This window comes from Vombatus ursinus, unplaced genomic scaffold (assembly GCF_900497805.2).
Source record: "Vombatus ursinus unplaced genomic scaffold, bare-nosed wombat genome assembly UNPS02011916.1, whole genome shotgun sequence".
Taxonomy (NCBI): domain Eukaryota; kingdom Metazoa; phylum Chordata; class Mammalia; order Diprotodontia; family Vombatidae; genus Vombatus; species Vombatus ursinus.
Window position 1 is genome coordinate 2,867,708 of NW_020951694.1, and position 13,440 is coordinate 2,881,147.

A 13,440-nucleotide genomic window follows, 5' to 3' on the forward strand; every position below is an offset into this window, starting at 1 on the left:
TCCTCTTTAAGAACAAAGGACAACGACCTACCAACCAATCAGCTCTCATTTCCCTAACACCAGAATACCCTAGAGATCAAAAAACAGAAGGAATGAAAAGGGAGATTTGAAACACCTGGCTGGACCAAGACGCAGGACCTATCTATCCCAATCACTACTGCTTAGGCCTGGGCCTTTTGTGGAAAATGGGGATTGATATTCACAATGAGAGGGAAAAGAGGTAACTACAAACTGGGAGGAATTCAGTGGAGTAAGGTGTGTTCTATTAGGATGTAAAAGAAACAAGACGTGCAGTTTTTTTTTGTTTTTTTTTGCTAAACTTAAAAGAAAGCAGGAAATATTTAAGAGAATTAGAGAGAAGAGGAAATGAGTAGAAAGTTAAGGAAAATTGTGTGGTATGAGTGTTTTGGACATTTGGAAAGAAAAGTAAGGAAGGGTTTTGATCTCATTCAGATGAAGATACAGGAAACTTTATGTGATTATTCTTTGATACTCAGCTTGGAATTCCCACTCAGAAGCTAAGAAATGAGTACAGGAAGCTACTGCTTATCCTTATCTGCAAAACTTTGGGGATAGGTAAAAAAGGCTGGGGACTAAGAGGAAAAGGTTATAGGGAGCTGGGAATTGCCACCACATGTCTTTTTTAAAAAATGAGTGAATTGATAATGATGGACTCTCCTTTATGAAGTGCTACCATTAGTGATTATAAATCTGAATTTGATTTGATTTAGTTGAAATCTGTCCTGAAGAGAATCCGAATGTGATCTAAATGTGCTCCCCTATTAGGATTATTGTAGTAAATCTGAACTTAATGTAAAAATACATTTACTATTTGGCATGAAAGCATGAAACTGCTGGGAAAGGCATGGATGAGGAAAACTTGAGTTAAAATCTAGTCTGAGTTTATTAGCTGTAGGACTTCACCTCTTTTTAAAGGGGAGAAATGAAATAATATCACCCACCTCCCAGAGTTGTGAGGATCACAGGATTGTAAAGTGCTTAGCACAATGCCTAGCATATGGCAAGCACTATCTAAATGTTTTTTATTATTGTTATTATTATTTCTTTAATTTTATATCATTGCTCCATACTTAATAACTTTATACAGGTTTTGGCTGTGATCATTATACAATGCCAATGGCGATAAGATGAATAATTTTCTATGGAAGGCAATTTGGTAATGCATTCAACTGAATTGTGGTCACCTGACTGGTAATGGGTTTTGTTTCAAGTTTGAAATCCATAATATTGTTTATGATATTAAGAAATTTGGTAAACTATTGTATCAGCTCTGCTGTTAGAAAAGCAACTTCTCTTATAATCTGGATGTTGTTAAATTATGAACTGAACTGTTAAAAGAAGATAGAAAGTAGGTTTTGAAAAATGTTATTTTATTTTATCAGCTCTGCTGATAAATATTCTGATGTACTATAATTTAAGAAACTGGAAACTACCAGGTTTGCCTATGATATGGAGGAAGTTTCAGCTACAATTATTTGGCTATCATTTATGAAAATTATGAGATTGTTAATTAAGTTATTTGGGGTTATTGTCATAATATTAAAACTTATCAAGTATTTACACGGGTATATTTTAAAGGGGAAAATTCATAATTGATTACTGTGTGGGAAAAGGTACAAAGAAAAGACCTTGTAAATTCTCCTTTGTAAACTTACAAGATTTCTTGGGATCATCTCTGGTCATAAACTTGTTAACCCTGTATAAGAGCTAGCTGTGTTATGGAATTCCTACTGAGTAAATGGGATACAAATACTCCTTGTACAAAATGGGGGTGAAATTTTCAAGCTCGCTTATAATCTAGAGTGACTTTCATCTAAGGTTATTTGCCTATCAGTTGTGGAGGTTGTGAAGTTACACCTGAAATAGTATATATTTTAGTTATATCTTGAACCGACTTAGTCTTAAAAAACTCCAGTCCAAAAGAAAAATTTTTCTAAGGGGTAAATATATAATACCCTAAGAGATGGATATATCTGTTAGTCTGGATGTTTAGAGCAATTGACCAGTATTGTTTTTCTAAGTTTTTGAATAAACTATCATACAGTGGATAGAGTACCAGGCCTGGAGTCAGGAAGTCTCATTTTCTGGAGTTCAAATCTGGCCGCAGACAACTTACTAGCTGTGTGATCCTGAGCAACTTACTTGACTCTGTTTGCCACAGTTTCCTCATCTGTAAAATGAGATGGAGAAGGAAATGGCAAATTACTCCAGTATCTTTGCCATGAAAACCCCAAATGGGATCACAAAGAGTTGGACATGACTGAACTGACTGAACAACAACAATAACAAAATCATATATTCACTATCTGTGTGGGATTCCAGAATGTACTTATTTTCTTGATTTCTAGTGATAGATTTTATACCAGGGTGAGTTTAGATTCTAGGAAAAGAGGAAAAATAAGAGCAAGAAAAGGATATTGGTCTTCTTCAAAAATGAAGAACAACCAAAAGAAATGCAGTCCCTGCCCTCAAGGAACTTGCCATCAATGGGGGAAAACAACATATAAAGGAAACTGAAAAGGAGAAGGAGAAGGAAGGCACCTAGAATGGGGATGTGATGGAAAAGTCCAAAAGCAGTACAACTGGTAGGAAATGGGGAGAAGACTCCCCTCCCCTCTACGGAGGTTTTGGAGCTCATGGCTTTGCTCCACAGTCAGAGGGTCGAATCAGAGTGATGTCACAGAAAGCTATGTCTTAGATTGTCTTCTCTGTCTACATTCTTTACCTTGATGGCAGCATTTGATCCCATAGCTTCAATCATTCCCTCTATGTAGATGATTCCTAAATCTAGACTGAATCAAAATTAATCTCAACTCCTTAGTGCCAGTCCTTTAAAGCGAATGTGGTCACCTATATGTTCCCTGGACATCTTAGCTTCAATGTGTCCAAAAATGCAACTGCTTGGTTCCCTACCTCTTCTCCTCCCAATTCTCAGAGCTGGCTCTGTCATTTCCCTGAAGAAATCTGTTATTCCCCATTCAATAAACCCTACTACCTCCAGCATCCAATGTAATGTCTTTGACATTTAAAGTTCTTCTCAACATGGTCCCTACTTACTTTTCCAGTCCTCTTATATTCTACTCCCTTTCATGTTTTATAACACAACCACTCTGATCATACACTACTTCATACTTCATACTACATACATACATACACCTTCACATACACTACTCCTGTCATCCCTATGCCTTTACACCAGCTGTTCCACATTGCCTGAAGTGCTCTCTCTCCCAACCTCTGACCCTCAGAATTCTTAGCTTCCTTTAAGACTCAGTTCAAGTGTTGCCTACTTTAGAAGGCATTTCTACTCCTAGCTACTAGTACCATTCTATCTACTCTGTATTTATCTTGTAACTTCTGATTAATATATGTTGTCTCCCCTACTCCGAATAGAATGTAACTGTTTTTGCTTTTGCTTTTTATCTCTAGTGATTAGCACAGTGCCAGGCACAGAGTATATATTATGATGATGATAATAATAGCTAGCTTTTATATATTGCTTCAAGATTAGCAAAGCACTTCACATATGTGGCCTCATTTAATCCTCAAAACAATCCTGTGAGGAAGATGCTATTATTCTCCTTATTTTACAGGTGAGGAAGTTGAGCCAGAGAGAGGTTAAGAGACTTAATTCTTAACTGTGTGCCCAGGGTCACACAACTGGTAAGTATCTAAGGCAGAACTTGAACTTCAGTCTTTCTGGACTCCAAGGGCAGCACTCAACCCACTGTGCCACTTTCTTCTGAATAAAGATTTGTTTGTTTATTTGTATACTATAGGCCTTTATGTTTTTTAAACAACAGTGATAGTATTTTATTTTTTCCAATTACATGTAAAGACAGTTCTTAACATTCATTTTTTATAAAATTTTGAGTTCCAAATTTTCTCTCTTCCTCTCTTCCTTTTCCCCTCCCTAAGATGGTAAGCATTTTGATATAGATTATATGTGTGTAATAATGTAAAACATATTTCCTTATTAGTCATGTTGTGAAAGAAGAAACAGTTTGCAAAATACAGTTTGCAAAAGGAAAAAAACCATGAAAGAAATAAAGTGAAAATAGTACACTTCGATCTGCATTCAGACTCCATCAGTTCTTTCTCTGGATATGGACAGCATTTTCCATCATGAGTCCTTTGTAATTGTCCTGGATCATTGTATTGCTGAGAAGAGCTGAGTCAATCACAGTTGATCATCACACAGTGTTGCTGTTACTGCGTACAATGTTCTCCTGGCTCTGCTCACTTCACAGTAAGTTTTCATGTAAGTCTTTCCAGGTTTTTCTGAAATTTACCTGCTCATCGTTTCTTATAGCACAACAGTATTCCATTACATTCATATATCACAACTTGTTCAGCCATTCCTCAATTGATGGGCATCCCTTCCTCAATTGATGGGCATCCCTTCAATTTCCAATTCTTTGCCACCACAAAAAGAGCTGCTATAAATATTTTTATACATATGTGTCCTTTTCCCTTTTTTATGATTTCTTTGTATCCAAGGATACGCATCTAGTATTGGTATTGCTAGATCAAAGGGTACGCACAGTTTGATTGCCCTTTGGGTATAGTTCCAAATTGTTCTCCAGAATGGTTTGATCAGTTCATACCTCCATCAACAATGCATTAGTGTCCCAATTTTCCCACATCCTCTCCAACATTTATCATTTTCCTTTTCTGTCATATTAGTCATTCTGATAGGTGTGAGGTTAAAACAACTCAGAGTTGTTTTAATTTACATTTCTGTAATTAATAGTGATTTGGAACATTTTTATATGACTATAGATAGCTTTGATTTCTTCATCTGAAAACTGCCTGTTCATCTCCTTTGACCATTTATCAATTGGGGAATGATTGTATTGTTATAAATTTGACTCAGTTCTCTATGTATTTGAGAAATGAGCCCTTTATCAGAGACACTTGCTGTAAAAATTATTTCTCAGCTTATTGCTTTCCTTCTAATCTTGCTTGTATTGGTTTTGTTTATGCAAAACCTTTAAAATTTAATATAATCAAAATTATCCATTTTACATCTCATAATGTTATCTCTTGTTTGGTCATAAATTCTAACGTTCCCCATAGATCTGATAGGTAAACTATTCTTTGCCATTTTCTATCTCTATTCTTCCAGCATTGTGATGAATAGCAATGTATTAATAATGTTTTGTAAAATTAGAATTTTAGAATACTTTGCAGAATGGCTGTGGTTATAATACTAACATCATTACTGCTGTTAGTGTGTTGTATACCTCCCTTGAAAGAAGAATGCACTGATAGAGCAGAAGTACATTAGGTGACAGAAGTCTTGAAAGTTTGTACTGATAAAGCAGGTGATCAGGAAGGTAGGGTCAGGGTGGGATGGGAGAAAAAGGAGCCTTATCATGGTGGGAAAATCCTAGCTCTAGTCAAAGAACAATTGAGCTGTAATTTTTTTTCCATTCAATTTTATATTCAGTTCCAAATTCTCTCCCTCCCCCACCTCTTCCTTATCCATTGAAAAGGCAAGAAATACAAGACCCATTACAAATATGAAGTCATGCAAAACAAATTTCTTCATTAACCATATTTTTATTAAAAAAGGAGAAAATGTCCTTCAATCTGTACTTTTAGTCCCTTAGTTTTCTCTCTGAAGGTGGCTAGCATTCCTCATCATGAGTCCTTTGGAACTGTGGTGGGCCACTGTGTTGATCAGAGTTACTAAGTCTTTCAGTTTTACAATATCTTTACAATATTAATTGTCACTGTGTAAATTGTTCTCCTGGTTCTGCTCATTTCACTTTGCATCAGTTCATATGTCTTCCTAGGTTTTTCTGAAACCACCCCTTTTATCATTTCTTCTAGCATAGTAGTATTCCATCACATTCATATATCATAACTCTTTCAGCTATTTCTCAATTGATGGGTGAGCTATATTTCTCTATTAGCTCCTCCTCATATAAAACCCTTTGGCCCCAAAGAATGATAGAACACTTAATGTTGGGTCATTGTCCCAGATGGCTGAAATCCTCCTGCTTAACAGAACCTATTGCATATCCCAGTTGGGAATCTTAGGATTCAGGCTAACTACAAAGCTCATTTAGTTATGTCCTGATCTTGCGAACACTTGGAAAGAATTTTGCCCGAAACTTATAATTCTGAGTTCTGCACATGGTAATTTCCTAGGCCTCTATATTTTGTGGTACAGTGGGAAGCAGTATGATACAATGGAAATAGGGCCAGTTTCAGTCAGAGGACCTGGGTTCAATTCCCACTTCTGTTACTATTCTTGGGACCTTGAACAAATCACTTAAACTCCACAAGTCTGTTTCCTTATTTGTAAAATGAAGGGGTTGTGCTAGAGGGCTTCTGAGGTCTGTCACGCCAGTGCTCCTCCTTGCCCCAGGACTGTGACCCAGATCCAAGCACGGGCAAAGCAAGAGAATCCCGCCTTGGCATCAGCAGATAGATCCCCGCAGTTCCCCTCTGATCAGCCATATTCTTCTGCTGCTGATGAGAGGTGTGGGAGTAGTCACTGTTCGGCTTAGCTTTTTTAAAAAATTAACTTTGTAAGGGAAGGTGCTTTAAAGGTTGTTAGGAAAGTGATCGTTGTATTAAAAGCCCAAAATACATCAATAAAACTTTAAAAAAATGTACGTTTTGGCAAATTTTGTGATCTAGCCTTATCCCAAGTAGACAAAGGGAGAAAGCCCAACATATTCTGTCTAGTTATGACTCAATGTATCTGTATTATGTCTTCTCTTCATATTTATTTAAGCTTTCACATGTTTACCTCTAATCTTTTTAATTTGGTTATAAGTTCCTTGAGGACAGGGATGCTGCCTTATACTTCTTTATATCTATCATAGCACCTATAAAGTAACATTAGTAGCATAGATTGATTGAACTGTGCCTTTCCCAAGTCAGAGACAATACTTTGCAAAGGGAATCCTTCAGTTATATTTATTTATTTTATGAATTTATTTTACACTTTCCTTCCAAAGACTAAAAATGCCATACAAGGAATTTTTGAATTTTCAGCAACCAACATCCCCAAACATCATGCCAGAAAATCCTTGATGTGGGGAAGAAGAGGAGAAGCAGGACATCTCGAAATGGCAAATTTCAGGGTCCAAATCACTGCCCAGCAAATCTCTGAACACCAACAGGGACCCCACCCTATATCAGGCAAAAGAAGGAGGGAAACTGATGTTTTCATCTTTCTTTCCAGACTAGCAGCACAGTCCTGCCCTCAGAACTGGGCTCAGCCTCTTTTTATCCCTGCCTTCTCCAGTATCCACTGTCAACATTCCAACTAAAATGTGCCAGAAACCAGGAGATGTCTGGACTCAGAAAGATTGTATGAATGATGAGCTGATCTAGAAGACAGACTCCATGGGCTCCAAATTCACCTGCTCTCTCTCCAAGTTTGGGTCCTTGGGAATTACACGGGAAGATCTTAGACACTTAGTGTGAAAGAATTCCTTGTGGATGAGGATGAAGAGTATTGCTGGGGGAAAAAAAAGGCTAGAATGAAGCTCAGGTTATGGTAATTTAGCATCAAAGTGGGGGACTCACTATTAGAGGAGGTGTCAGGACCCAGTGGAACCCTATCTATTCCTAAAATGCGCCACAGATTTACTCTACTTCTCCAAGAAAATTTTCCATAATTACCTCCCTGAGCTTTTATTCCTCTACTCAGAATCATTACTTCAAGTTATTTCTGTTGGAATAGGAATCTAACGGAGAGACGTAATCAGGTTCAGAAACAAGGAAAAAGAAGTAAAGAAAAAGAAGAGAAAGGGAAAAAATTAGAAAAGATAAAAGGGGAGAAGCAGACAAAAAAGAGAGAGAATGAGGATAGTTGTACTCTCTACTTTCCATCCACAACTTTGCTTGGTTTGAACTCCAAGGAACAAGATACCCCTTCCAGGATAAGCTGATAAACCTTGGATATTCAACACCTTCCCAGCTCCCTCAGCCTCCCCTCTCCCCTCTGACTGGAGGACTGGAAGGTGGAACACTGAACTTCTCCCAGAGCTTTCCTTTATAGAGGTCAGGATCTGGACTTTCCAGCTCACTCTCCTGTAGCTTTGCTCAGTTTGAACTCCACAGAACAAGATGCCCCTGGTATGTCCACTCCCCCTCCCCTTTCCAGATAGCCTTGTAAGCTCCTTGAGAGCAAGGGCTATTTCTTTTTCTTATTTGTATCCTCAGTGCTTAGCAGCGCTTAATAAACTTTATTGAACAGTCAGGTTTATTTAGTGTCTGCTGTTTAAAGAGCAGTGTCTTAGATACAAATGGAAAAAAAGAAAAGAAACAGAAGGTATAATTTCTGTCTTTGAAGGGCTTATAATTTAGTTGGAAAGATAATACATAGCTATGAAACAAATAATGTTTTCAGATAGATAGGATGGGGTCAGTTTGATGAACACATATGGATATGTAGGAATATATACACATACACATGGGGGAATAAATGGAATAGTGAGTTGGGAGAGTGCCTTCTAATGGAAATTCTTTTGGAGAAAGTTTGATTAAGAAGAAAGGGATAGAGATAGGAACCAGCTCATAGTTTGGTTTAAATCTGGCCATGCCCATGGGTCTAGGGACACTCACCAGAATACAGGAACAATATGAAGCAGATAAAGATGATGAAGTAAGGCCATAAAAAGGTGATCCTTGGGCCTTTGCCTCTGAAACTCTTCATCTGTAGCACATGCATTAGCAAACCAATGAGTACAGTTATAGCTGTTACCCAAACAAAACAAGAGGGTCACTTAACCTCTCCAGGCCTGTTTCCTCATCCATATTTAACTACCAGGTGATGTTGACAGCTATTCACTGGGGCTCTCCCGTGCTCAGTTTGGCAGTTTGTACATGCCTTGGTAGGACAGAAGAGTTAAATCAGTGCTGAGCTTTCTATCTTTACCAGACAAGTAGCAAGTTTCTATCCCTCAACTCCCCTTCTCTGTGTGGGCAGCTCCTTGTCTATAGGCACTTGTCTAGCTAGGTGTGTGTGGGTCAGTAGATGTTTCCAACAACAACTCACTGACTTTTATTTTGACTAGAACTAAATTAGATGATGACTCTCAGAAATATCCAACTATAAGCACAGAGTGTTCTTCACTCTTCTGGGCCTGTTTTCCTCATCGATAAAATAAGGGGATTAAGTCAGATGATCTTTCAGGTCTCTCTGAGTTCTAAATTATATGGCCCCTCTACTGAGGCTATCCCTGAAACTAACAGCTTCCAACTTAGGGAGTGCATATCTCATCATGCAATAAACTAGATAGCATATTATAACCCTCCTCTCCCCAGGCCACTATAGTCTCTTGGAAAGTCCTTCCTGACTCTCACCATTGCTTACGGTTGGAATTCTGTCCATCAGTCCATGTGTACTTTGGTGCGTGTCCTAAAGAGTGGCACAAATTGCCAAAATTGCCAAAGTGCCAAAATTGGCATCTATTAAAGCCAAAACTTAACCTAATCACCTATGGAAAGAGGTGAGGTCTATTCAGCACCTGATGGTGACTCAGAGCTTTCTGAAATTGTTCCAGCATATTTCAAAAAGCACCAAACCTATCAATTCCACCTAAACTCTTCTTCCTATCTCAAACCTCTGACAGAATTTAATTCCCTCTGCCCAAACACACTTCTAAATCACATTCATCCTTTCCCCTAGAATTCAACATCTATTTTTGCTTGACCTCATTTCCCCACCCAAACTCACCTCTTATATTAACTCTATCTCTTAATCTCATTCCTTTCCCTGATTTGAACTCTTGGCTCAAATGCTCCCCAACTGACACCTACAGGACATTGACTCAGATTCAACCTCACCTAATTGAACTTCAAATGCAACACCCAACCCTTAGTCTTCCACCAAAGATCTCTTCTCTATTAGTCCAATCCTAGATCTCTAGAAACAGAATGTATCCCAGCCACCTCTAACTTTGCCTAAAGGTTTAGTAAAAGCATAAAAACAACACACCAAAAGGATAAAAGAGATAGATACTTCCACCATACTGAGTTCCCAGTCTTAGTTTGGAAACGAAGCTCACATATATTGCTACCCAAGAAATCAGCTCTATCCAGAGTAGAGCCTGTTTGGGAATGGCTTGATGGAATAGAAGGTCTCTGCAATTTTATATTGAGGCAGACAAAAGCCTTTGACTAATGTACTAAGTAAGGAGAAGCAGGCCCAAGGCTTTGAATATATCAATCATGAATAGATCAGATAATGATAAAAGATAAACACAGTGTTTGGCAGAATTCCTTCAGTATGGAAACTGCCTTAATGGGTTCATTAGTCATTCTAACAGTTATCTGTCCACCTTACTTCTCCTAGGGGAAGTCTAATTAGTCTATACAACTTACCTCCCCCTGCCCAAACCCCCTTCCATTATTCAGCACCTATCCATTCACTAAAAAACTGAATTCACTGTCCATGAAGACTCACCTCCCTTTTCCACAAACACATCTCCTCAATTCACTTTACATTTCCCACAAATGCATTCTCCTGTAGATTACCCAACCTCTCCAAATCTGTCTCTGCCAAATCTCACTCTCTCCCATCTAACTTCAAAAGCTCTGTCTAGCCTCCTCCTTGCAATCTTATTCCCACCCCCATCTACATTTACTGCCAAATAGCCCACAAGATACATATTTTAGAATGCCAGTTATATCTCCCCTTCCAAAGCTTAATAATAGAAAAAGCTGACAGAACTAGTTTCCAAAATGGGACAGGGAAATGAAATATACCTCTTCATGGACAATGGGCAACATTTCTATAACAGATGACTGGGAAGGGGAATGGAGTTTGATCTGCTGTACTGGGGTATCTCCCAAGAATTTGGGCACGTATGTTTTGGGCCCATGGAAAGAAACATGTTCTGGCTGAAAGACTTGTGCTTGAAGAGGGCTATCCCTTATTGGTCTCTGACTCTGGTATATATCAAAGATAATGGTGACTGAGACAGGAAGAGCCACCCACACAGGAAGCTATAAAAGTAATTATGGAGAAACAACTTCCTCTCTCTTTATCACTTTTTGGAACACATTGCTTAGGATTTAGGCCTTTCACCTTTCAGCAAATGAGGGAGGGGCCACAGCCTCTTCCCTTTACGAACCGCAGTTATGGCAGCTACAGTACACAGCAATCAGGATAGATATCTAGGTGAGGGTGAGACTGGACCTCAAGTGCTTGGCTGCCTTTTCTACTTTGTATTTTTTTCCTTGAGCAAAAGTGACTGAACAAAGATTCTGAGATGTATTAACTAATCTTGGCATGTACCTCATGAGCTAGAAAGTTTAGGAGTTTGAAAATCAGGTACTGATGACTAATGGTACGAGCTAATTCTTAAAACTGCAGTGCTGGTCAGAATAGACTAACATCTTTGGGAGAACTGTGGGACTGCTGAAGAGATTTCACTTTCCTCAGTCTTGTTCCAGCAGCAATTTAAGCTCCAAGTCTAGATCTTCTGGCAAGAGCATGGTTTAGAATTCCAATGGCAATGTTCTCCTCTGGGAAATATTGCAGTTGGACGAATCATTTTCCACTGACAGTAACACTTAACTCCAGAATTTTACAGCTCATGAGGTAGCCATGAAAGCTAGAACCTTTTATCTCAGGATCACTAATAAGTCATTCATGCTCAGGGAAATAAACACAAGCAGAAAATGTAGCTAGGGACTTGAGGTCCAGTCTCATCCCCATCTAGGCAAGCAAACATCCTCACTGCCATGTGCTTGTAACTGCCATAATTTCAGGGTATGAATAGTAGAGAAATTCCCTATCCCCTTGAGAAGTCCAAAGGAGAGGATGCTTGAATTCTAACTGACATGATCTGAAGAGAGTTGAAGAGAGAGAAGCTGTTCCTTCTTAGATCTTCTTATAATCTATTGAATAGGTGGTTCTTCTTGGCTCGGTCATAAATAATCTTTGACACAGTGCCACAGATCAACAAGAAAGTGCTATGTTATCCTAAAACACTAGTCCTCAGTGTGGAACCAGAGCATCTCTCTCCCCACTGAGATAATTCTCATGCTCAGCTCCATGCCCCACTTCCTTCCCCTGCCCCCCAATACCAAGCAGTTAATTCCTTCCTTCCATTCTTCTTTCCATTCTTCCTTTTTTCTGAGATACCCCAGTACAGCAGATGAGGGAAGATTCCCTTGATCATAACCCCAGTTAACATTTCTTACTCAATTTGCCACCAACAAGCCCATCCCTTAAACTAGATACATTTCAAAGTAGGGGAACCAATTTTTCCCATCCCATACCTGTAATGCTGTCCATGAGGGCAAAAACGAGACACTCCAGGGGAAAAGGAGAGCATAACTGGAAGAAGAAGCTTAGCAACATGAAGTTCAGGAAGAATGAGAAGACAACAGCGAAGCCAATAAAGCACCGGCCATAAATCAAGTATCCTGTGGGGGAAAGTGAGAATCTGGGTTGGGGGTAATGGGGTCACTTCTCCCTCCTTCAACTTAACCTCTGACCTCAAAGAAGAATAATAGCTAAAGGAGTATGACTGGCTAGGGCTAAGAGAGGCAGGTTATAATAAAAACAGGGATAGAACTCCAAGTGACTAGGCCAGGAAAGGAGGTCTATGGAAGTGAGCATGTCGGGGGACTGGGAAGGGATTGTAGGGGTGTTTACTGAGGGACACAGCTTGTCATGCTCTCCTAATATGTCAGCACTTGAGCCTCTTGTTTATATTGAACTTTGCTTTTCTTAGATCTTCTCCACCCCCTAATCACCGATTTATGCCACTTTGTCAATAGTCACTAGCCTCTTCAAAGGCTAAAGCCTATGGCAAAATACAAACCACACCCTGTAAAGGACCCTGCTTACTACCTGCTGAGTCTCCTGGCTTCCAGCATGCTCCTTCGACACAGGTCTCCCAAAGGCTACTGAACACCATTTTGTCGGCATATGAGAGCTGTGTCCAGTGAGGGCAGGCAGTGGCCCATGTTAGCATAAGACAGCCCATGAGGTTGAAAGCCAGGGTCCCAACCCAACACAGGTTCTTCAGCTCATCGATCGAAAAGATAAATTTTCCCTAGTGAGGGAAAGAGATAGTGATGGGACTTGTGCGTACCTGCATGTATTCCTTCGCCACTCTCCCTGCCAGCCTAGGATTTGTTCTTCCATCTAGCTCAACTAGTAGTTTTGAGGCATACTAAGATTGGAGGTCTGTTTTCCCTCAAATTTCTTAAACAGAATCCGGCCCAGGGTGGTCCTTTACCCTTTATATAATCCTCATCCTGGCCTCCACCAAGTCTTTATCAAATAGTCCCCCTCTCTAATAATATGCTCCTACTTCACTACTCCCTAACTTCTCTATACTTTGGCAAGATTAGTTAATATACAGTTCCCCATACCTCTCAACACACACACACACACACACACACACACACACACACACACACACACACACA

The 13,440-nt window shown here is 39.3% G+C and overlaps 1 protein-coding gene across 1 annotated transcript; it reads right to left on the reverse strand.

The window, feature by feature from the left end:
* Positions 1-7,039: 7,039 nt before the first annotated feature.
* TMEM225B (transmembrane protein 225B) lies at positions 7,040-13,040 on the reverse strand. Its single transcript, XM_027857010.1, has 4 exons — positions 12,857-13,040; positions 12,280-12,426; positions 8,614-8,745; positions 7,040-7,504 (listed from the first exon to the last, which is right to left on the reverse strand). The coding sequence occupies exons 1-4, from the start codon at positions 12,990-12,992 to the stop codon at positions 7,374-7,376; spliced, it is 546 nt and encodes a 181-aa protein (XP_027712811.1). The 5' UTR covers positions 12,993-13,040; the 3' UTR covers positions 7,040-7,373.
* Between the last annotated feature and the right edge of the window lie 400 nt (positions 13,041-13,440).

What these genes read in the sequence shown, in the direction of transcription:
- TMEM225B (XM_027857010.1), bottom strand. Translation starts at nt 12,992, where the DNA reads ATGGGCTGTCTTATGCTAACATGGGCCACTGCCTGCCCTCACTGGACA. An exon ending in GAAGCCAGGAGACTCAGCAG is followed by an intron (nt 12,427 to 12,856) that starts GTAGTAAGCAGG and finishes TTTCCCCCACAG; the next exon opens with GATACTTGATTTATGGCCGG. An exon ending in CATATTGTTCCTGTATTCTG is followed by an intron (nt 7,505 to 8,613) that starts GTGAGTGTCCCT and finishes TTTTTCCCCCAG; the next exon opens with CAATACTCTTCATCCTCATC.